This window comes from Pan troglodytes, chromosome 21, assembly GCF_028858775.2.
Source record: "Pan troglodytes isolate AG18354 chromosome 21, NHGRI_mPanTro3-v2.0_pri, whole genome shotgun sequence".
Taxonomy (NCBI): domain Eukaryota; kingdom Metazoa; phylum Chordata; class Mammalia; order Primates; family Hominidae; genus Pan; species Pan troglodytes.
Genome location: NC_072419.2, coordinates 53,609,588 through 53,632,283, shown reverse-complemented (window position 1 = coordinate 53,632,283; position 22,696 = coordinate 53,609,588). Strand labels below are relative to the sequence as shown.

At 47.7% G+C, this 22,696-nt stretch overlaps 1 protein-coding gene across 47 annotated transcripts in view; it reads left to right on the top strand.

The window, feature by feature from the left end:
• The first annotated feature begins 1,286 nt into the window (after positions 1–1,286).
• Positions 1,287–22,696, top strand: part of ZMYND8 (zinc finger MYND-type containing 8) — a 160,047-nt gene continuing 138,637 nt past the window's right edge. For 11 of the 47 annotated variants that reach the window (XM_009437378.5, XM_063803067.1, XM_063803053.1 and 8 more), the window contains exon 1: positions 13,276–14,175. In XM_009437378.5, coding sequence (XP_009435653.2) covers positions 14,162–14,175 — 14 coding nt within the window. In that variant the 5' untranslated portion in view covers positions 13,276–14,161. Of the gene's footprint in view, positions 1,391–12,828; positions 12,980–13,275; positions 14,176–14,382; positions 14,453–14,581; positions 14,616–15,306; positions 15,378–19,032; positions 19,123–20,877; positions 20,998–22,696 lie in introns of those variants that run through there. The other 36 variants (XM_063803066.1, XM_063803068.1, XM_063803047.1 and 33 more) reach the window with 20 other exon arrangements.

The following is a 22,696-nucleotide window of genomic DNA, read 5'->3' as shown; positions in this document are numbered from 1 at the left end:
CCAGAGTGATACAGAATTGAACAAAACAGACAGTAGGTAAGAACTCGATCATAGGAATTTATACCTGCCCAGCTCGGTGGTTCACATCTGTAATCCCAGTACTTTGAGAGTTCAAGGCAGGCGGATTGCTTGAGCCCAGGACTTCAAGACCAGCCTGGGCAAGTGGCGAAACCCCGTCTCTACAAAAAATACAAAAATTAGTTGGGTATGGTGTTTCGTGCCAGTAGTCCCAGCTACTCAGGAGGCTGAGGTGGGAGAATCGCTTGAACCTGGGATGGAGGTTGCAGTGAGCCAAGATCGGGCCACTGAACTCCAGCTTGGGAGACAGAGCAAGACTCTGTCTCAAAAAAAAAATAAAATAAAATTTGTACCCGGTGATTAAACATGTATAAAGTATTAAATTATGATTGTCATGGGCACTATGAGGACACCATATAACTGGAGGATCTGATTTTTTTTTTTTGAGACAGAGTTTTGCTCTTGTCGCCCAGGCTGGAGTGCAGTGGCGTGATCTCGCTCACTGCAACCTCCGCCTCCCAGGTTTAAGCAATTCTCCTGTCTCAGCCTCCAGAGTAGCTGGGATTACAAGCGCCCGCCACCACACCCGGCTAATTTTTGTATTTTTTAGTAGAGACGGGGTTTCACCATGTTGGCCAGGCTGGTCCTGAACTCCTGACCTCAGGTGATCACACACCTCGGCCTCCTAAAGTGCTGGGATTACTGGCGTGAGCCACCGTGCCCAGCCTAGGATCTGATTTTTTTTGGGAAATGAGTCTGGGAAGGCTGTCCTGAAGAAATGAATTTTGTGTTGGGTTTTGAAGGATGAGTAGGAGTTACCTGACAGCAATAACAATAGCAATAGCTAACTGGGTGCCAGATGCTGTGCTAAGTGAGCACTTTTTACTACATGAATTAATTTAATCCTGACAACACTCTAGGAGGTGCTATTATCCCCACTTTAGAGGCCCAGAGAGGTTAAGTTACTTACATGCGGTGGCACAGTGAGTGAAAGGCAGAGCCAAGATTTGAATCCAGGCAAACTCACTCAGTCTTTGAAGCTGGCTGGAGCTCAGACCCTGAGCAAAAGCTGGAGAAGGGAATCCTACAGGCCCCCTAGGGCTCGTTGAAGAATTTCAGACTGTGGCCTGAGAACAATGGGAAACCTGTGAAGGGTTTTAGAGGTGGGGGTTGGGGGATGGGGATGTGATCTGGCCCAAATTGAAATTTCAAAAGATCCTTCCAGCTGCTGAGGGTGGAGGATGGGAGCAGAGTTGGGGTGAGGAGGCTGTTCCCTTCCAGCCCAGATAGCAGATAATGGTGGCTCTGGAGCCAAGCACCTGTGCAGAATGGAGCTACGCCGCCGCAGTCGGCAGTGGAAGGCACTCAGAAGGTGAAGCCACAGGGCTTGGGATGGGAGATGGGGAAGCGGTGGTCAAGGGTGATGTCCAGATCTGGGACTTGAGGAACCAGGTGGATGGAAAACACAGGGAGGTTTGGGGGGCCTCAGAACACGAGATGAATTGTGATTGAATTGCCCTCTCTGGAATTTCTGTTTGTGTTTGGTCTATTTTTTGCTGCTGTTGTTGGTAAATTGGTTCCTGATCGCCTGTAAGTGTTGGTTTCTCCATAGTTTTAGCTTCTTGAAATTTTAGAGGCCAAGTAGGCTGAGGTTTCACTTTTCTTATGAATGTTTTCCTTTTTTCAGATGTGTAAATTACTTGATCTCTCTGCACCTCAAGTTTCTCACCTGTAAAATGGGGGTTATCCTTATACCTGCCTCATAGGGTTGTTGGAGGGGTTAAATTAATTAATACGTAAAGTGTGTTTGGAACAGTGCCTGGCACATGGCACCTCAATAAGTGCAAGCCACTCTTCCAAGGTAAAGATGAGGAGGAGGAGATGTCATCATGACAACGAGGAGGGCGACGGAGGCAGTGGTGGCAGCAGGAGGAGGCTAAAGCCCACGGAAGTCACTCCAGGAACTTAGCAAGGCCACATTAAGCCTATTGTGCCCAGTATTGAGCAAATTGTTTTAAAGCATTTGTACTGAGCCCCAGGAATTGACGTTCACTCAAATCAACAGACTCCCCTGTGTGGGACCTACTTTAGGCTCTGGAGATGAACTGTCATATCAAGTGCTTGTAAAGGACAAGATTGCTGCCCTGAAAAGCAAATACAACACATAATTTTTTTGTTTTTATTTTTTGAGACAGAGTCTCGCTCTGTCACCCAGGCTGGAGTGCAGTGGTGCCATCTCGGCTCACTGCAACCTCCGCCTCCCGGGTTCAAGGGTTTCTCCTGCCTTCCTGCCTCAGCCTCCCGAGTAGCTGGGGTTACAGGCACCTGCTGCCACGTCCAGCTAATTTTTTGCATTTTTAGTAGAGATGGGGTTTCACTGTGTTGGTCAGGCTGGTCTCGAACTCCTGACCTCAGGTGATCCACCTGCCTCAGCCTCCCAAAATGCTGTGATTACAGGTGTGAGCCACTGTGCCCAGCCAAAATACATTATTTTATTTTATCTTATTGTATTTTATTTCTTCTTCTTTTTTTTTTTTTTGAGACGGAGTCTCCCTCTGTCACGCAGGCTGGAGTGCAGTGGCGTGATCTTGGCTCACTGCAACCTCTGCCTCCCGGGTTCAAGTGATTTTCCTGCCTTCCTGCCTCAGCCTCTAGAGTAGCTGGGACTACAGGCGCGTGCCACCACGCCTGGCTAATTTTTGTATTTTTAGTAATGATGGGGTTTTCACCATGTTGGCCAGGCTGGTCTCGAACTCCTGACCTCAAGTGATCCGTCCCCCTTGGCCTCTCAAGGTGCTGGGATTATAGGTGTGAGCCACCACGCCTGGCTTTTCTTTTTCTTTCTTTCTGAGACAGAATCTCGCTCTTTCACCCAGTCTGGAGTGAAGTGGTGCAATCTTGGCTCACTGCAACCTCCATCCCCTACCAGGTTCAAGCGATTCTCCTGCCTCAGCCTCCCAAGTAGCTGGGATTACAAGCGCTCACCACCACGCCCGGCTAATTTTTGTTTGTTTGTTTGTTTCGAGACAGAGTCTCGCTCTGTCGCCCAGGCTGGAGTGCAGCACGTGATCTCAGCTCACTGCAACCTTTGCCTCCTGGATTCAAGCGATTCTCCTGCCTCAGCCTCCCAAGTAGCTGGGATTACAGGCGTCCACCACCACGCCTGGCTAATTTTTGTATTTTCAGTAAAGACAGGGTTTCGCCATGTTGGCCAGGCTGGTCTCGAACTCCTGACTTCAGGTGATCCACCTGTCATTTTCTCTATTTACTGTATAACCCGATGAGATAGAGAGTAGTATTCCTATTTTACATGTGGAGGATCAGGTGTAGAGTGTTACAGAAATTATTTGGGGTTCTGGAGCTACACAGTGCAGAGTCAGTCTGTCTTAAGCTTGAGTGTACATGTCTAGCTACCCTTTTATAGGGCTCTCTTTTGGGGTGGGTTCAGGGATGGTGTGGATTAGATGTAGAGGAGAGTGGGGATGGGAAGGTAAAGAACATTGTGGAATATTTTGAGTCTTAGTAATGGAAAGATGGTGGAGGGAATGGTGACCTTGTCTCTGAGCTTATCTCCATGCTTAGGTCCTCTGGATCTTTTGTTTTGTTTTGAGACGGAGTCTCTGTTGCCCAGGCAGGAGTGCAATGGCAGGATCTCGGCTCACTGCAACCTCTGCCTCCTGGGCTCAAGCAATTCTCCTGCCTCAGCCTCCTGAGTAGCTGAGATTACAAGTGCCCACCACCACGCCTGGCTAATTTTTGATTTTTTTTTTTTTTTTTTGAGAAGGAGACTCGCACTGTTGCCTGGGCTGGACTGCAATGGCGTGACCTCGGCTCACTGCAACCTCCTTCTCCCAGGTTCAAGTGAGTCTCCTGCCTCAGCCTCCAGAGTAGCTGGGATTACAGGCATGCGCCAGCATGCCTGGCTAATTTTGTGTATTTTTTAGTAAAGATGAGGATTCACCATATTGGCCAGGCTGGTCTCGAACTCCTGACCTCGTGATCCACCCACCTCGGCCTCCCAAAGTGCTGAGATTACAGGTGTGAGCCACTGCACCTGGCCAATTTTTGTATTTTTAGTAGGGACGGGGTTTCAACATGTTCACCAGCCTGTTCTCTAACTCCTGACCTCACGTGATCTGCCTGCCTCAGCCTCGCCTCCTAAAGTGCTGGGATTACAGATGTGAGCCACCATGCCTGGCCTGGTCCTCTGCATCTTATTATTATTATTATTATTTTATTTTATTATTTATTTATTTTGAGACAGAATCTCGCTCTGTCGCCTAGGCTGGAGTGCATTGGCGCGATCTTGGCTCACTGCAACCCCTGCCTCCCGGGTTCAAGAGATTCTCCTGCCTCAGCCTCCCGAGTAGCTGGGACTACAGGCGTGTGCTAATTTTTTGTATTTGTATTTTTATTTATTTATTATTTTTATTTTTTATTTTTTCGACTGAGTTTCACTCTTGTTGCCCAGGCTGGAGTACAGTGGCACGATCTCGACTTACCACAACCTCTGCCTCCTGGATTCAAGCGATTCTCCTGCCTCAGCCTTCCTGAGTAGCTGGGATTACAGGCATGCACCACCACGCCCAGCTAATTTTGTATTTTTAGTAGAGATGGGGTTTTTCCACATTGGTCAGGCGGGTCTTGAACTCCTGACCTCGTGACCCACCCGCCTCGTCCTCCCAAAGTGCTAGGATTACAGGCGTGAGCCACTGCGCCCGGCCACTTTATTTTATTTTTTGAGACAGAATCTCACCCTGCTGCCCAGGCTGGAGTGCAGTGATATGATCACCACTCATTGTAGCCTTGAGTTCCTTGACTCAAGTGATCTTCCTACCTCATCCTGTCGAATAGCTAGGACTACAAGTGTGCACTAGCACGCCTGGCTAATTTCTTCTATTTTTTGTAGAGACATGGTCTTGCTTTGTTGCCCAGGCTGGTCTCGAACTCCTGGGCTCAAGCAATCTGCTCACCTCAGCCTCCCAAAGCACTGGGATTACAGGATTGAGCCATGGGACCCAGCCTCTTTGCACCTTATTTGGTGTAGCCATACCTGGCCTTTTTTTGTTCCGCTGAAACATCAAACTGCCAAGCTCAGACCAACTTAGAGCCTTCATACTTCCTGTTCCCTCCACCAGGAAGGTTCTATGTTCTTCGCTCCAATGTCACAGCCTCCTTAAAGGGTCTCCCCACTTCCTGCCCACACTATCTAAAGCAGATAAACCGGCAGGCACTGTGGCTCATATCTGTAATTCCAGCACTTTGGGAGGCTGAGGTGGGAGGAGCATTTGAGCCCAGGAGTTTGAGATCTGCCCAGACCACAGAGCAAGACCCCTGTCTCTCTCTTTTTTTTTTTTTTTTGAGACGTTGTTTCACTCTTGTTGCCCAGGCTGGAGTGCAATGACACGATCTTGGCTCATAGCAACCTCTGCCTCCCGGGTTCAAGCAATTCTCCTGCCTCAGCCTCCTGAGTAGCTGAGATTACAGGCATGAGCCACCATGCCTGGCTAATTTTGTATTTTTAGTAGACACGGGGTTTCTCCATGTTGGTCAGGCTGGTCTCGAACTCCCGACCTCAGGTGATCTGCCCGCCTCGGCCTCCCAAAGTGCTGGGATTACAGGCATGAGCCACCGTGCCCAGCCTGACCCCTGTCTCTTACAAATAAAAAATTAAGTCTGGGCGCGGTGGCTCATGCCTATAATCCCAGCACTTTGGGAGGCCGAGGCGGGAGGATCACAAGGTCAAGAGATCGAGACCATCCTGGCCAACATGGTGAAATCCCGTCTCTACTAAAAATACAAAAATTAGCTGGGCGTGTTGGCATGCGCCTGTAATCCCAGCTCAGGAGGCTGAGGCAGGAGAATCTTTTGAACCCGGGAAGCAGAGGTTGTAGTGAGCTGAGATCTCGCCACCACACTCCAGCCTGGTGACAGAGCGAGACTCTGTCTCAAAAACAAACAAAAAAACTAGTAAAAAATTAAAAAAAAAAAATTAGCTGTGTGTGGTGGACACACTTGTGACCCCAGACACTCAGGAGGCTGAGGTGGCAGGATTGCTTGAGCCAAGGTGGTTGAGGCTGCTGTGAGCTGTCATCTTGCCATCACGCTGCAGTCTGGGAAACAGGACGGGGCACGGTGGCTCACGCCTGTAATCCCAGCACTTACGGAGGCCGAGGCGGGTGGATCACAAGTTCAGGAGATCGAGACCATTCTGACTAACACAGTGAAACCCTGTCTCTACTAAAAATACAAAAAATTAGCCGGGCGTGGTGGCGGGCGCCTGTAGTCCCACCTACTCGGGAGGCTGAGGCAGGAGAATGGCGTGAACCCAGGAGGTGGAGTTTGCAGTGAGCCGAGATCGCGCCACTGCACTCCAGCCTGGGCAATAGAGCGAGACTCCGTCTCAAAAAAAAAAAAAAAAATCCGACTGCGATGGCTCATGCCTGTAATCCCAGCACTTTGGGAGGCCGAGGCGGGCGGATCACCTGAGGTCAGGAGTTCGCGACCAGCCTGACCAACATGGAGAAACCCCGTCTCTACTAAAAATACAAAATTAGCCAGGCATGGTGGCTCATGCCTGTAATCTCAGCTACTCGGGAGGCTGAGGCAGGAGAATCGCTTGAACCCGGGAGGCAGAGGTTGTAGTGAGCCGAGATCATGCCACTGCACTCCAACCTGGGAGACAGGGTGAGACTCCGTCTCAAAAAAAAAAAAAGAATGGGATGGTTAGTCCTGACCTCAGTTTACTCATATAGGAGTGGGTTGTTAAGTATAATGGTGCCTGCTTTATAGTTTTGAGGATAAATGGGTTGGTTCATGTAAAGCGTTTAAAATCGTATCTGATGGCCGGGCACAGTGGCTGACGCCTGTAATCCCAGCACTTTGGGAGGCTGAGGCAGGTGGATCACTTGAGTCAGGAGTTCGCGACCAGCCTGACCAACATGGAGAAACCCCATCTCTACTAAAAATACAAAATTAGCCAGGCATGGTGGCTCATGCCTGTAATCTCAGCTACTCGGGAGGCTGAGGCAGGAGAATCGCTTGAACCCGGGAGGCAGAGGTTGTAGTGAGCCGAGATCATGCCACTGCACTCCAACCTGGGAGACAGGGTGAGACTCCGTCTCAAAAAAAAAAAAAAAAGAATGGGATGGTTAGTCCTGACCTCAGTTTACTCATATAGGAGTGGGTTGTTAAGTATAATGGTGCCTGCTTTATAGTTTTGAGGATAAACGGGTTGGTTCATGTAAAGCGTTTAAAATCGTATCTGATGGCCGGGCACAGTGGCTGACACCTGTAATCCCAGCACTTTGGGAGGCTGAGGCAGGTGGATCACTTGAGTCAGGAGTTCGAGACCAGCCTGGCCAACATGGTGAAACCCCGTCTCTACTATAAATACAAAAATTAGCCCGGCACGGTGGCACGCGCCTGTAATCCCAGCTACTCTGGAGACTGAGGCAGGAGAATCTCTTGAACGCAGGAGATGGAGGTTGCAGTGAGCTGAAGTTGCGCCGCTGCACTCCAGCCTGGGAGACACAGTGAGACTCTATCTCCAAAAAAAAAAAAAAATAATAATAATAAAAAAAAATAAGAGTGAGCCAAGAGGGAAATAGTAACAGCAACTAAATGAGTGCTGACTCTGTGCAGCGTTGCTGCAAGCTTTTGGTAGAGATGATTTATTCAATGATTCCAGGCACTTTTTATTTTTGTTCCCATTGTACTGATGAGAAAATCAAGGCACAGAGAATTTAGTACTTCAAGCAAGGCCGCACAGCTGGCAAGTGGGGTGGCTGGGATCCACACCCAGAGAGTGTGGCACCAGCAGCCACACACTCAATCACTGCACAGTTGTGCTTCTTGATGTGGGGAAGAGAGAGGAAAAAGGTTACAGGTGCAAGAGAAATGGGGCTAGTTTTTAAGCCAGGGCTCAGATGGAAAGATATCTGATGTAGGGTGCAGCAGAAGAGAGGCCTCGTCGGCTGTGGGGAATCCTTTCAGAAGCAGCAGGGAAGATGCAGACATGTTGAGGCCCCGCGGAGGAAATGGCTAGCTGCTGGGTGGTTTGGGGAAGTGGGCAGATCCATTGATTGTAGGAAGGGTCAGAGTAGAAGATCAAGTACCATGGCTCCAAGGAGGAGAGAACAAGTTAGAGAATGGAAAGAACAGGTGGATGATCGGAGTGGCCGGAGCAGAGTGAGCCACAGGAGGGTGGAGGGAGATGGTCGGAGATCAGAAGGGCACAGCGCCAGCCGGGAGGCTGGTGGGCCGTTATCTGGACTTGGGCTGTTACTGAGAAATAGGAGTCATTGATGGATTTTGAGCAGAGGAAGGACAGGAGCTGACTTGTGTTTTGAAAGGATCACTGGCTGGCCGGGAACAGTGGTTCACGCTTGTAATCCCAACACTTTGGGAGGCCAACGCAGGCGGATCGCTTGAGCTTAGGAGTTCCTGACCAGCCTGGCCAACATGGTGAAATTTGAAACCCCGTCTCTACTAAAAATACAAAAAAAAAAAAAAAAAAAAAATTAGCCGGGCGTGGTGGTTTGCACCTGTAATCCCAGCTACTCGGGAGGCTGAGGCAGCAGAATCACTTGAATCCAGGAGGCGGATGTTGCAGTGAGCTGAGATGGCGCCACTGCACTCCAGCCTGGGCGACAGAGTGAGACTGTGTCTCAGAAAAAATAAAATAAAATAAATAAGTGGCTGTGCATGGTGGCTCACGCCTGTAATCCCAGCACTTTGGGAGGCCAAGGCAGGCGGATCATGAGGTCAGGAGATCGAGACCATCCTGGACAACATGGTGAAACCCCCATCTCTACTAAAGACACAAAATATTAGCTGGGTGTGGTGGCATGTGCCTGTAATCCCAGCTACTCAGGAGGCTGAGGCAGGAGAATTGCACGATCCTGGGATACGGAGGTTGCAGTGAGCTGAGATTGTGCCACTGCACTCTAGCCTGGGCGACAGAGTGAGACTTTGTCTCAAAAAAAAAAACAAAAAGGAGAGAAAAAAAATTAAAAGGATCACTGGCAGCCTGGGTGGTACGGTGTGTGTATGTGTGTGTGAGTACATGTGTACAAGAGTTTGCAAGGGCAGAAGCAGAGAGCTCAGGTAAGATTCTTGCAACCATCCGGATGGGAGATGGTGTTCTACTGAGCTCTAATATATGTCAAGTGCTGTGTTCAACTCTTGAGGGCATGATGGTGAAGAATTCAGACAAGGTCCTTCCTTGCCTCGTGAAGCGCTCAGCCTGGTGTACAGTTTCTCAGCCTCTGCACTATTGACATTTGAGGCTGGCTAATTCTCTGCTGGGGGGTCTTGTCCTATGTGTTGTAGGATGTTTAGCAGCACTAGATGCCAGTAGCACTCCCCACTTCCCTGAAAGATCTTACAACCCAAAATGGAGACAACCCAAAATGTCCCTAGGCATTGCTAAATGTCCCCTTGCGGGGGCAAAACCACCGGTCTAGTGGGAGGGAGAAACAGAGCGAACGAATCTATAGTCTTCTGCCCATAAAAGTAATTGCTAGAAAGAAAAAAGAGTAGGGCCTGAGTTTTCCTGCTTTTCATTTTCCTTCTGCTCCTGCATCCCTTGCTCGGCACCCCACCCGCGCTGTGGCCATCTGCCTGATGAGGGGCGACCATCCACCCCCTGCCCTTTCCACTAGCCCTTTTTGTTTTCCCTCCCGCCATTTGCCTAATCCTGCCAGTCCCTCCTAGAAAGAGGTAAAAAAACAACACAAAACCAAAAAACCCCACACCCCTCTCCTAGTAGGCATCTTCTCCAAGGGAGGGAGGCTCCTATCTGCCTCTTTGTGGCTGTAACATGACGCAGTCAGCTCCGGGCTCTGAAGGTGAGCCCTTCTGTCACCGTGCCCGAAGTTGGCCTCGGTTCTAATTGGCCAGAAAGGAACAAAACAAAACAAGATATTTAAAACACTTCCCTGACTCAATCCTGTCCATTTGGCGTAACGGTCAGAGAGGCCTGCTGTAGCTGGAGGCCGATAACTGCAAGTGTGCTTATTTTTGTAGGCAGCCGAACAGGCTATCTCGGGATGCAGCTTGTGGGGCCGCTCCTGCCGCTGCTCGCCTGGCTGGAGGCCAGCGGAACGGGCGAGCCATTTCAGGGAGGCCAGGCCTCAGCTCGTAAGGTGCTGGGGGAAGGGAGCTGGGGCCAGCCTTTCCTCTCCCTCGAGACCAGTGTTGTTACTGTGACACTCTGCCTGGCTCCCCACAGCCTGATTCTGTACCCCAATCCTCTCTGTACCCTGGGAATATTAAGAGAGACACGTTTTAATCTATTTTTATTAGCTCATTGCTTATTAATATCACCAAAGAACCTGCTTGTTTAGGCCTGTGCTGGCTTTTCTAGCCAGAGGCAGAATGATTGGACTGTTTTCTTCCCTTTCCTGAAAGGGCTTAAAGCCAGGGTTTCCCAACCTTGGACATTTTGGATCAGATACTTCCTTGTTGTGGCGGGGCTGGTCTTGTGTACTTATAGGATGTTTTGCATCATCCCTGGCCTCTACCCACTAGATACCGGTAATACAACCTCCCTAACTGTGACAACCCACACGTCTCCAAGCATTGCCAAATGCCCCCTGGAGGGCAAACCCCCCCATGGTTGAACCACTGGTTTCATGGAATATAAAAGCCTAATTTTAGAGATGGCAAAGTGTTCCCCCTTGACATCTTGCATCTTGCTGGAGGTTGGGAGGGAGAGGGTCGCTTCCTCTGGGCCTCAATCTGTAATGAGGGGCATTTGAATGAGTCTAATCTAAAAGTTTCCTTCAGCGCCATCATTCAATACTGAAAACCCACCTCAAAAGGGTGGGTCTTCAGGTTGCAGCATTGAGTTGTGATGACGCCACTGCACTCAAGCCTGGGCGACAGAGCGAGACACTGTATCAAAAAACAAAAAAGCAAAAAACTGGTCTACCTCCTAAAAGAAAACACAGATTATGCAGTTGCTGTTCATAGGTTTCAGCCTCATTGTTTCTGCTGTGCTTGATTCGGCTTTGCTTTTGCTTCTTTCTTTAGAGCCAGGAGAAGGTACAGAGTTTAGGGATGTGAAGTGCTAACGGGGATGGACATCTGATCTCTGGCACTTCCCAGCTGTGTGACCTTGGGCAGCTCACTTCACCTCTCTGGGCTTAGTTCCAGGTTTCTAACAATGCCACCTACTTCAGGAATCAGTCTATGTAAAGCACTAATTTAGAAGTAACTGCTGGGATACTCACTGCAGTGGGGCTTTAAGAGGAGCTGCTGAATGGATTTCTAGATTGAGACCTGCAACATTTGGTTTTATTTCCTGCTTATCAGCCACATTCCATGAAGCCCAGGACCAGCCCTTCGTAGGCCTGCCCCAGGCTTTCTTTTCAATCTGTGTTCCTCCCAGGATTCCATCTGCCACCATACTTTTGTGTCTGTCCCCAGCCGAATTGCTGTTTTCCAGATAACCTCAGACCTACCCGAATGCCAACAGCATTCCTCAAACAGAGCAGAGCTGCCAGAATAAGCCAGCAGCTTCCTGCTCTTTGCCCCAGAAAACATTTCAAGTGATCAAGTGATCAGAGAGAGGGAGGGAGGCGGGGAGGATGCTGTAGCTGCTTATGCAACAAGCTTTAATCCCAGGTTAAAATCCACCACGCACACCAGCGGCATATTTTATTTCCTCATTGGTTCGTGGACTTAGCTGCATGGGAGATCTGCCACCAACCCCACAGTCCTGTTTGTTCCCCTCAAAGCAGCACCCGCAGAAACAAACAGCATTCCATATGGGATGGCGGTGGAGGGCCGCTGCCCACACAGCTAGGAGGGTGAGCACGCACTGCTTCACTGTGGCCTCCACCTCTCGCCTCCTCCCATTTAGTCTCCCCATGCAGCTTTCTACCTCCAGGAAGAGTAGGCCCCTCCCTTTTGGTGAGGCCCAGGCCTGCTGTCCTGAGCCCTGGAGCTTTGTCAGGTTGGGTGGCCATGGAGCTGTCCCTCCCTGCAGCTTGGCCTCAGCAGCCTAAAACAGTAACAACAGCAACATCCTGTCCGTTTTTATAAAGCCTGGGTCCTGCCCTGCCGTACAGTGAGTTTCGATTCCCAGCTCGTTCCTGAGCCTGTTTGATATGAGATTCCCGGCCAGGAAGAATTTATGTACAAGCAGTGGGCATCTGTTGTCCATGTGGGGGTTGGGGGGGCAGGGAAAGCAAGCCATCAGCTCTTCGTTTTCTTTGTGGGAACCGTGTGGGACAAGAAAGCCCTCAAGTCCTAATTTTAGGAGGAGAGGGGAGACTTTATTGCTCCGGAGTTATGCCTCCTGGCATATGGCTGCGTTAACTCTGGACGCTTTCTCCAGCCTCTAAAGAATGGTGTTTATTTAGCTTCTGTGGTTCCAGGTTGCTGTTTTAAAAAATCCTGTTAATTAAGCACCTGGTCATTTAAAATGCCGAAGAAGGAAAGAGAGCGAGAAAGCTGGGGACATTTTACGGTCCTTTTCTATCTCTGGGTACAGACCAACTGCGAAGGCAGCTTTAGGGAGGAGACCGGCAAAGACCTCCTAACGCAATTGAAGTGGGTAGAATTATAAGCAGCTCTGAACAACCAGTTAATATTTTACTGGGGAGCGGTGCCAGAGATGGGGGGGTGGGGGGGCTGCCAAATGGAGGGCTGTGTGTGAAATCGCTGCTCCATCTGCCTTGGGGGACGAAAAGAAGCCGTTCTCTGTGCAAATAAATGGAAGCAAGAATCCTTAGGAAGCCCAGGGGATTTGTCTGCCCACCGAGGAGGGCCCAACTCCCCCAGGCACACACATACAGGGATGATTGTGGCAGGAAGGGCTGACCTACGGGGGTAGGCCTGACGCATAATGGGGGCTCTTGTTTCCGGGCTGAGCGTGCCATCTTTCTGTCTCCCTCTGGATTGAAATGGCTTCTCAGCCCGAGAGGCACTGCCTGTGCCCTGGATTCACAAGGTACACGCCTCCCTGGGAAGCAAAGGCTGAGAGACAGCGGCTCTCTCTCTCTCTTTCTGCATCTGCCGGGAGAGCTGCAGCTGGTATTTTTCCACAGGCCTTTGCTGCGATCTCAAGGCCTAGTTTTTCCCAGCCAGGCCCCGAGTCCGAGAGAGGGTTAACAGGCAGGAAGCCGAAGGCATCGCAGGCTAATACGGAAGTCAGATTTGTGTTTAACTGACAGGTTTAGCAGGCCTCGGCCGTGGGGGAGGGGCCGGGAGGGAAGGGAAGTTTGTAGATCCAGGCATGTGGCCTGCGAGGAGGGCTTTGGGTTTTTCTTAGGGTAAGGACCGAGAGGGGTCCCCCTTGGCATCGTGGCAGGGCGACAGGAACCCACGTTGATTTTGCCTGCAGGACTGGCTAAGCAGGGCGCGAGAGGCCCAGGGCTCCCTGGCCTGCCTTGCAAGGAGGCATGGGGACAATGACTATGCAAACTTGACCACTCTGCTCCCCTCCTCCCCTCAGCAGCTACTCCTCGCTCCTCTGAGAAGCCAGGGCTGCTCTCTGCTGCTTTTTCGGGGCTCCCCCGGGCTGCCTGCTTCCCCCAGCTTCTCAGAGGCCTGCCTCAAGCCCCTTTTTCTGGTCCCTTGGCTGTTTCCCCGGGACTCCCCACTCCCCAGCTTCCTCTTCCCCTTGGAGAGCCACCCTGCTGGACTGTTCTAGAAAAAGGCTGGCCTTCCTCCCTGGACAAGGGCCGTTTCTCTGGGGGCAGGTGAGGGTGAGCCGTTCCAGCCCACTCCAAGAAACTCCCTTCCCAGGGACCTCCGGGCCTCAGGCTTTCCTGGAGCAGGTCAGGCTGGCTGCCCTGGCTGGCCCGTGCCGGGAAATCTAGCCAGGGTGCAGGAGAAGTGCGTGTGGGGGCCCCTTTCCCAAGTTTTTCTTGCTGCAAAAGGCCTAGCTTAGCCTGTCTTTTTCTATGCACAGGATGGCTCTTGCTCACCCGAGCCTCACAAAGATAATCGCTCAGGAAGTGTTTCAGCCAATCCGGGGCGGCTTTACACTCCGATTTGCCGGGGCAGCCAATCGGGGATGAGCTTTTATTAGGCGGCCAGATCATCAGCCGAAGTGCCAAACCCTTTTTCTGTGAGAACTAGGAGCCTGTCCTCCATGTTTTATAAGTATTGACATTACACAGTGTTAACAATGCATCCACAGAGGTAAGCTCGACTTTTTAACCATCTTTTTTCCCCCTCCCTCTGAGACATCCGAATTGTGGGCGAGCAGTGTGATTTCTCTGTGGCTGGCCGTGCCACACTCACCCCCAGAGCACTTATGTTAACTTGGAACTGTTTAGAGAGAATTTTTTTGCTTTCTTGGGTCACATGGCTCAGTAGCCATTAGCCATAGCTTGATTTTGCAAACTGGCAAGGGCCTGGCACACCTTTCCTTCCACCAGGGCATGGTGTTTCTGGAAGAGTTTGAAGCTAGATCCTGGTATGCCAAAAAAGAAGCTTTTTTTTTTCCTTCTTTTTTTTTTTTTCTTTCCCTCTTCCCTCTCTCTTCCCCCCCCTCTCTCTCTGAGCAGTTCCCCCCCTCCCACCCCTGCACTATTGTCTTCTCTTTTGCCACATGCCCTGCTGGGGGAAGAAAATGGAAGGTAAGCAAACAGGCTCCTCTCCAAGGAGAGCTCATGGCAGACAGCAGAGCAGGCAAGTTTGCCTCTCCAAAGAGGTTCTGGGAAGGCTGGATAAGTTTTGACAAGAGAGGAGCGTGTTTGCAAAAGAATTGTGCCCTCAGCAGAGCAGTGCTAAGGAGAGTCTAGCTCCTGGGGCCTAGGTGGGTGGTGGTGTCTGTACACGGTCTTCTCTTATTCTACAGAGCTTCTGCACTTGAAACTACATTGTTCAGCCTGTTTTCCTGACTTAGGTTGCTACAGAGTGTTCTGCAAGCCAGCCTACAGCCAGCAAATGTTTCTGAAAGTGTTTTCTAGGCTTTGGAGGAAGTTTTTTGGAGTAGGGATGGGGACTGGGGGGTGGGGGGAGAGATCTTGGACCACATCCTGCAAAAAAAAAAAAAAAATCTGCAAGGATTCTGAATCCCTTAGCTTTCTACTCTTGCATGATTTTCAAGGAACTAATGTTACCTTTTATCCTTGTTTTCATTTTCCTGTCCCTTTTATACATTGTATCCTCCTCTCTTCTCCTGTGTCACGGAGTGTAGAGGAAATAAAATCATGTCTGTGGCTCATGACAGCATTCCATATTCAGTTGTTGGGTTGTGTTGTTGTTGTTGTGTGTGTTTTTAATAATACCATGTAACTGTTTAAAAAAATTTCCTTTTTGATCAAGTCCCAAATCTGCCAGCCTGTTCTCTCTTCCTAACTGTGGAAAAATGAGACGGTTGCTTGAACATTTGTTGGGTAAGTAAAGCAATCCATTTCCTCTGTGACCATGTTTGAAGAGTTTTGCGAACATTTGGGGTCTGTTTGTAATAGGGGGTCTTGGCTACAGGAGTTGGGGGCTTCATTAGCAGGAACAAAATAAGGGCTTTTTAAAGAGTGTCTTGATTTTAGGTGACTGTTTGAATCCACTGTTTTTCCTGATAACCTGCAGCTAGGATTGAAGATTATACTTCCTGTTTACCCTGAGTCAGGGGAGAAATGTTCAGTTCATTGTGACTTGACTCTAGACCTTTAATGGGGTTTGTTTGGATATTCAAACTGTGAGTAGGTGATGTGCTTGTGAAATGTCATGAAACTGCTTGTTCTTAGAGGTGCAGAGCCCTAAAAACATTGGTGGTGCAGAAGCTGGTGGTGGTGGTGGTATGTGTGTGTTGGGGGGGTGGTGTCAGTGTGCTCATGTTTTAGGACTTATGTATAGTGCAAAATCTCATCTACCACCAGACTGGGTTTGATTCAGGACTCACTGACCAACACATTTTGGCCTTTTTTCAGGTCTCCTCCACACATCTGTATGCATGCTGGCCCCACATAAGATTTCTCACTTTTTACATTTCCCTTGACCACTTAAGGCTGCAGCTAGAAGTTAAGTGGGAAAAGTAGAGTCTTGTTCAGCAGTACCTTCAGAATTTCCCTAGAAGTTCAGTACATAAATTTTCAGCTTGGAGACCAATCCGACATGACCGTAAATGCAGGAAATATATTCAATTGCTGTGTTATGTCAACTTTATGGAGTCAGTAATCTTTTTTCTTTCAAATGAGTGTCCAGTAGCCCACTTTCTGACACCGAATTGGAAAAAGGCTCATTTAATCAGGAGAAACGTACCACATTCTAAGTTGAGAAAAGTCTGTGCAAGGCAGGCCAGCTTAGCTTCTTAGAGTAAAACTGCAGGCAGTTAATGATGTTATATACTTAAAACTGAACAGTGCCACTGCCCCAAACAAGTAAGTTCAGACACTCAGCTATTTTCTTTGTTCTTATCTCCTTGCTGTAAATGGAAATTACATATCGAGGTTCTTGTGGCCTCCCTAGAAGCAATATCTAATCATAAGACTCCTGGTTTGGTGCCTTCAACGTTTGCATAATACTGTGTTTGTTGGGCTGGAAGGGAACTTAAGGGCAAGGCATTTGTCCTCTAAAAGCTTGCATTAAAATGGCTCCCACAGGTTTGGAGAGCCAAGATCTGTTTTCAAATGTACAGCCCCCAGCAAGTTCCCAACCCTGGACCAAGCTAGCCACTTTTCCTCTGGTACTGTGACCCCTACCAAGCATGAGTCTGTAAAAAGTTAATTGCTTTCAAAGTAGCATTATTTTCCAGTTTCAGGAAAGGGGAAAAAAAAATAAATGTCTGCATTGCAGCAGGACTAGGTAGGGACGGCAGTACTGGCTCCCAGAGCAGCCCAATGGGGTTCTTCTACTCTAGCTTTTAAACCAATAGACTTGGAGGAAAGGTTAAAGATTGACAATTGCAGTGGCCGAACTAAGAACGGGCCTTCTGGAAATTTCTACCATCTTTGTTCCTTTTAGGAAAAGCAGATCTGCCAAGCAGAAGAGTCTCCTACCTTCCATTCCTTGGTCATCTCCCTTCCCTGCTTCCCCCCAACCCCCCTTCTTTTTCTCATCAAGGTAGAATGTTCTCTCTGCCACGTTTGTAAATTGCAGAAGGAGGAACAGAATGTTGGGCTGTTTTCCTTTTTCCTTCTGCCTCCTCAGTCCCCAAAGAGGATACACAGCTGCAAGGAGCAAACACAGACACACTGAAGCTTTTGATTCCTCTCCTTTTTTTTCCTTCAAGACCCTCCAGGATGGATTCACTTTCTGCTTTGGGAAATTAAGTGGCATTCACGTGGGGGAGGGGGAGTAACTGCTTTTATTAGCTCCAGAAAATGGTCGGTGTTCAGTCTGTAACTAGGAATTAATTATATATAATCACTCAGTAAACTTTCTACAGAGTTTTTCTAATTGCTGAGCCTGATCATAGTTAGCCCGTTGGCGCCAAGTCCAGTTACTTTTATAATTAACAGCTCAAAGATTTGAGTCAGAAAGAAAGAAACAATTGGGGGCCTCTTGGATTATAAATTAGGGATGAAAACAATAGCTTTTTTTCCTTTCTTTCTTGTCACCCCTTTTATTTTCAACAAAACATTTCCCCTTTTCTTTCCCTGGGAGAACCAGTGGGGAGACTGCATCAGGTCTTAAATAGGATGAGGGGGGAGACACTTTTTAGGAAGTGGGGTGACAGTAACCTAGAAAACCCTGGAGGCAAAGGTAGGTTTTTAAAAGTCCAGCCACTTGCAACGCGTGATGTCTTTGTTTCTTTTGCCCTCTTTCCCCTTCTCTCTTCTGTGGCAGAGGCAGCAGACATTTGTCAGCCTGGGAACCCTCAATCTGGCTTTGCCTCTGGTTGACTCTGGAAAGAAAGATACATTCAAAGGGGCCTTCGCTACTGCACAGCAGAGATTTAAAAAGGGAATATGTTTCAGAACCCTTTGGTTACTCTTAAAATGCAAGATCTGAGCAAGGGTTCACCCTTGGCTTCAGGTTGCTAAGGTTATGGTCGCCCTCCCCGCTACTTCCCACTCTCCTTGCAGACAAACAAACAGGCAGTGGCCATGCCAGCTCTGCAGCCAGTGTGCTGCCAGCCTGTCCCCCCCATCCCGATTACCTTACCTACCGGCCGGCGGGGGCCAGTGGCCCGTCCTTGCCCTGGCATGGCCTTGGGCACTGTGCCCTCCTTTCTCCCCTGGAGCTAAAAAGCAGTCACCTTGAAACTCCTCACTCCCAGCACCAGAGGAGTTCTGAGGCCAATGCTCAGACCTGTAACAGTAAATGACGTTATCCACTCAGGCTGTTAGTTCGGCCTCTGAAAGCGGGTTCTGCAAAACCCATTGTTAATTCTCAGGCTCTGTTGGGGGTGGTCAGAAATCTAATTTGTGAGTATCCTGTGCATTGGATAAGGGAATGTTTTCCTTGTGTTTCTCCTCTGCAGACTCGGATTGTCTTTCCTTGATGTTAACTGTCTTAGGACTGGCTGCTTCAGAGGGCTGGGTATTTGGTGGCTGTTTGCAGGCTTATAAACAGCCTTTTTATTTTACCTTTGCCGTAGACTGAGGTGCAGCCCTTTAGCTTGGCTTTTCAGATGCCTGCTGTCCTTGAAGCACTTTCATTTTACCTAGCGCCTTTTTGGTATGGATGCAAAGCTGGTTTCTAATAGACTGAGAAGAGAAGGGAGACCGGGCTTCCTCCTTGCCTTCCCCCAGGCTGCTCCCTGGGAACATTTTTGTGTTTGCACAGACACCTGTCCGTCTGCAGTTTGTGCCACGGGGCTGCACAATTCCTAACCTTCTACCCACCTAATTTGAGGGCAAGGGGGCCTCATCACAGAGCCTCATGTTGAAGGCTCAGGATCTACAAGAGAAGGCTTTTCCTTAGGAACCTGTGACTTCACAAACTCTCCCTGTCATTGCAGAGTTTTTTTTAAGCTTCTAAACGTTGGGTTGTTGGTGTCCTTTGGTTCAGCTTTTCCTAGTTCTGGTATTTAGGAAGGTGGCTTTGAAACTCGCAGGGCTGCTTAAACAAGAGCTACAGCTATTGAACAAACTGCTACCATTTTAGCTTCAACACAGAAATGAGGCAGTGTTGCCAGACGCCATTTTAAGAATCCTGCATAAATAGCTTAGCTACCGATGACTCTGCCTGTTTTAGGTGAGTGCTTATATAAAGCTGCTCTGCTAACCATTCCCCCCCACCCCAATTTCTTAAAAAATTAATTGTAGATTTAGGGAAGCATGGTTTTTAATTTTGATGTTCACTATTTTGTAATCTAGAAGAGGAAGATGTTATGCCTTGGGGATTAAATATTTCTTACAGCCTGGACCATTTTGGTATTTTGAATGAAAAGTAAAAACCAGGAAAAGTCCTTTCGAATGATGCATGATTCTTGAATTGCTGTGCGATGATCCTCATCTGTAGAACCAGAGTCTTGTGCATGTTGGTTATATATTCTAGATGGCTTAGATACTCTTCTTTAAAAGTCAAATAGTAGGGGCACTTGGGGAAAAGAAATATGTGGGCATTGTGTATCCAGGCATTTTTCTGTCAAAACTAGATGCTTTCTTTTTTCTCTCTCTTGGAAGTGTTGAGGAGATGAGATTCCTGGGAATTACGGACCATCCCTGAGTCCTCAGAATTAATAATCAGAAGGCTTAAAGCATCCTGGAGGTGCAGTAGTTCATCTGCAACTTTTAATTGCTCTTTTTTCAGTGCATGCAGGTTAAGAAGTAAGCATAGGTTTTCTTGCTCAGGCACTGGGGGAGAAATCTTTTATTCTTTTTGGGATGGGATGGGGTGGTCTTGGTTATCTTTGCAGGTACTGTTATTTCTTTGAATTGCCTCAAATGTATCAGTTTGTGAAATCTGCAGGCAAATGACTTGGGTAAATGTGAGTGTAAGAGGTGGTGGTGTATACAATGTATCTAACTAGTTGATGGTGTATTTTCCTATTGGAGTGAGAAATTGTTTGCTTTTCAGCTAATTTTACCCTTTTCTGTAGCGGGCCCCCAGTTTCCTCAACAGACCTTTAAAGGGAAAAAAGTAATGTCAGTTTGAAACAAGAGCTTGTTGTCCCATTGTTTTTGATTTAAATCATCAGGGTTGCTGGAAGCTAGCAGATATGAAAGGAAATAAGCTGTCTATGTTCTAAGACTTTAATGTGTTAATGACAGAAGTTCAGAGTATTTTCTCCAGATGCAGCTGCCTTTTCTTTTTAAGAATTATTTGACTGTTTTTTTTCCCCCAAATGACTGAACAGTTCTTAACCTAAATTGACCAACATCAGTGGGGCAATTCAGACAGGTACAGATCTTTTCTTGCCACTACTTTTGATGTAATATTCATGTTTTTTTTTCCTAATAACATACTAGTTCTTAACACTAAATAAAAAAAAAAAAAAAAAACAAAACACACACACACACACACACACACACACACAAACCGAAATCAGTGGTGTAGGAAAAAGGAAGTCCCTTTAGATGTGGCTATTCAAAATGACTAATTTTGCATTCTGGTCTTTGCTTTTGTAAATGAAGTTTTTTTTTTTTTTTTTTTTTTTTTCTCCTTTTAATGCATAGACACTGCAGTTTCCTTTAGTCAAATACAAGTTAATTGTGTGTGTGAGTGTGCGTGCATGTGTGTGCACGGGTTCCTTTTGAAAGGATGGTTTGCTGATCTGTGAAAAAGATGGTTTTCTTAAATTGTTGTGCTTGAAATGCTGTGCTAAAGCTGGTGGTGCTATTGCTAAAGTTGGGTGATTATGGTGCCCACTTGTAATACTTGGAAAGATAAAACAGCTTAACTTTTTTTTCCCTCTCTCTTCTGCTCCAGCATTGATTATCTTAAAACTCAGAAGCAAATAGCCACCACATAACTAGTTTGCATTTTCCTCGTCTCTCAGCAGCATTCCTGCCTGAAGTATTCAGCTCCTCTAGGCTGTTACAAGCCAAATAATGGTTCCCTTGAATGCAGCCTTCCTCCATGATCAACACACCTTTGAATGTTTTCATCGCTGCAGAAATCCTTCAAGTGGGTTTTTTTGGCTCAGTTCTGCATAATTGTTTCCCTCACCACTGTAGATTTCAGTTGGATCACAGATTAGCGTTTTCTCTATTACTCAAAATATGGGATCGGTTTCAAGAAGTTTAGAATTTCACATACTTCATGCTAGAGAGGGAAACAGAATTCTAGTTGCTAGAAAAGATCAAGGTTGCTATTTGTTCCTTTGAAGTTAACTGTCTACCCATCTCCGAGGGCTGCATGGGGCTTTTTGTTAAGATGTATTTCCAGTCACCCCGAGCCAGAACCCATCAACAGCATCCAGTTGGACAACCTGTGTATGTTTCAGGCGGAGTGTTTCTGAGTTGAGAATGTTTTCTCCTTAAGTTGGAATAGAAAGCATTAGTGCTGAAATAACCTTCAATAAATCACCGTTGTATTATTGCATATAAGCGATGTGTTTAAATTTAGCAGGCTGCTTTCTCCTGATGAAAACCATTTGTGACAACATGTCAGTTGTTTCTTTGGTGATTTGTGTCACAGGCTTTCTTTACAGATGCGGTGTAAATGAAATTGTTAATGGGGTTCAAAATCAGATGGCTAAATGTGTTAATATTCTCATTTAAACCCAACTACCTTTCTTCGTCTCCAAGCCCCTATAATTTAACTCTGAACTATAATCTTTTCCATTCTATCTAGCTCCCATCCTAAGTCCTCTCCTCCTAACGTGGAACTCTCCTAAAATCTTCTCCTTATACTAGGGTTCGAGACATGAGGCTGTCTTTTTGGGCCTTTTGCATTGTCACAGTCCCAGACCACGGAACATTCTCTCTTCCCCAGGACAGGACATTCTCTCTTCCCCAGCCTCCTTCCTGTCCTGGCGTTGAGTCGTCCAAATGGAAAATTCCAGCCATATCAATTGGTGATGCACCCATTTCTTCCTGTGGAACGACAGTCTGATGGAATTGCTTCTGGAGTAAATGCCCAGCTTCTTACCACTTCAGTGTCAGCCTGAATGTTTGGAAAGTTCTAGCACCTCAAACCATTTGCATCTATGAAAGCAGAACTCTATTTTTTCCCTTTGGTTTAGCTTGTGAGTTCTCTGTGGGAGGAAGATCTGATATGGCCGGCTCTCTTTCAACCCTAGTTCCAGCAGAGAGTGAGAGAGAATGTTCTGGGTGACGGACCCTCCCAGCAAAGGGGCTTGCTTTATTTGCTTCTCTCCCCAACCCTCCACTCTTAGCCTTTGTCTTTTGAATAATCCTTCCTCATTCCACTTTTGTGGTGGGGGATAATTAGTCACAACTCAGTAGTAAGCCGCGCCTGCTGTAGAGAGGAAGCATTCAGGGGGTTGGAAGTGTGGAGACCCCAGTCTGATTCCTGGAATCAGTGTTTTGAGACCAGGTCTTTAGCTTCTAGCTGGGCATATTTTTCTGCTTTGTAATTTAACCTGTATCTTTTTTTTCCCATGTTCCTGCCTCATCAGGGAATTGTAAGATTTAGGGGGAGGTGTGGGAAATCTTACTCTTTGCCCTAAAGTATTCAGCGATCAGAATTCTGGATACCCTGCAAAACACCTCCAACCTCCCTGCCTTTGAACCCTGCGTTAACAATGAGAAGCTTGTTTATTTGAAGGCTGGGTTCTCATTGGCCCACAGGGGTAGGTTGTAATTGTGTGTCTAAAAAATTGCCTTTTGCATTCCCCAATAGCATGACAACTGGAATAGTA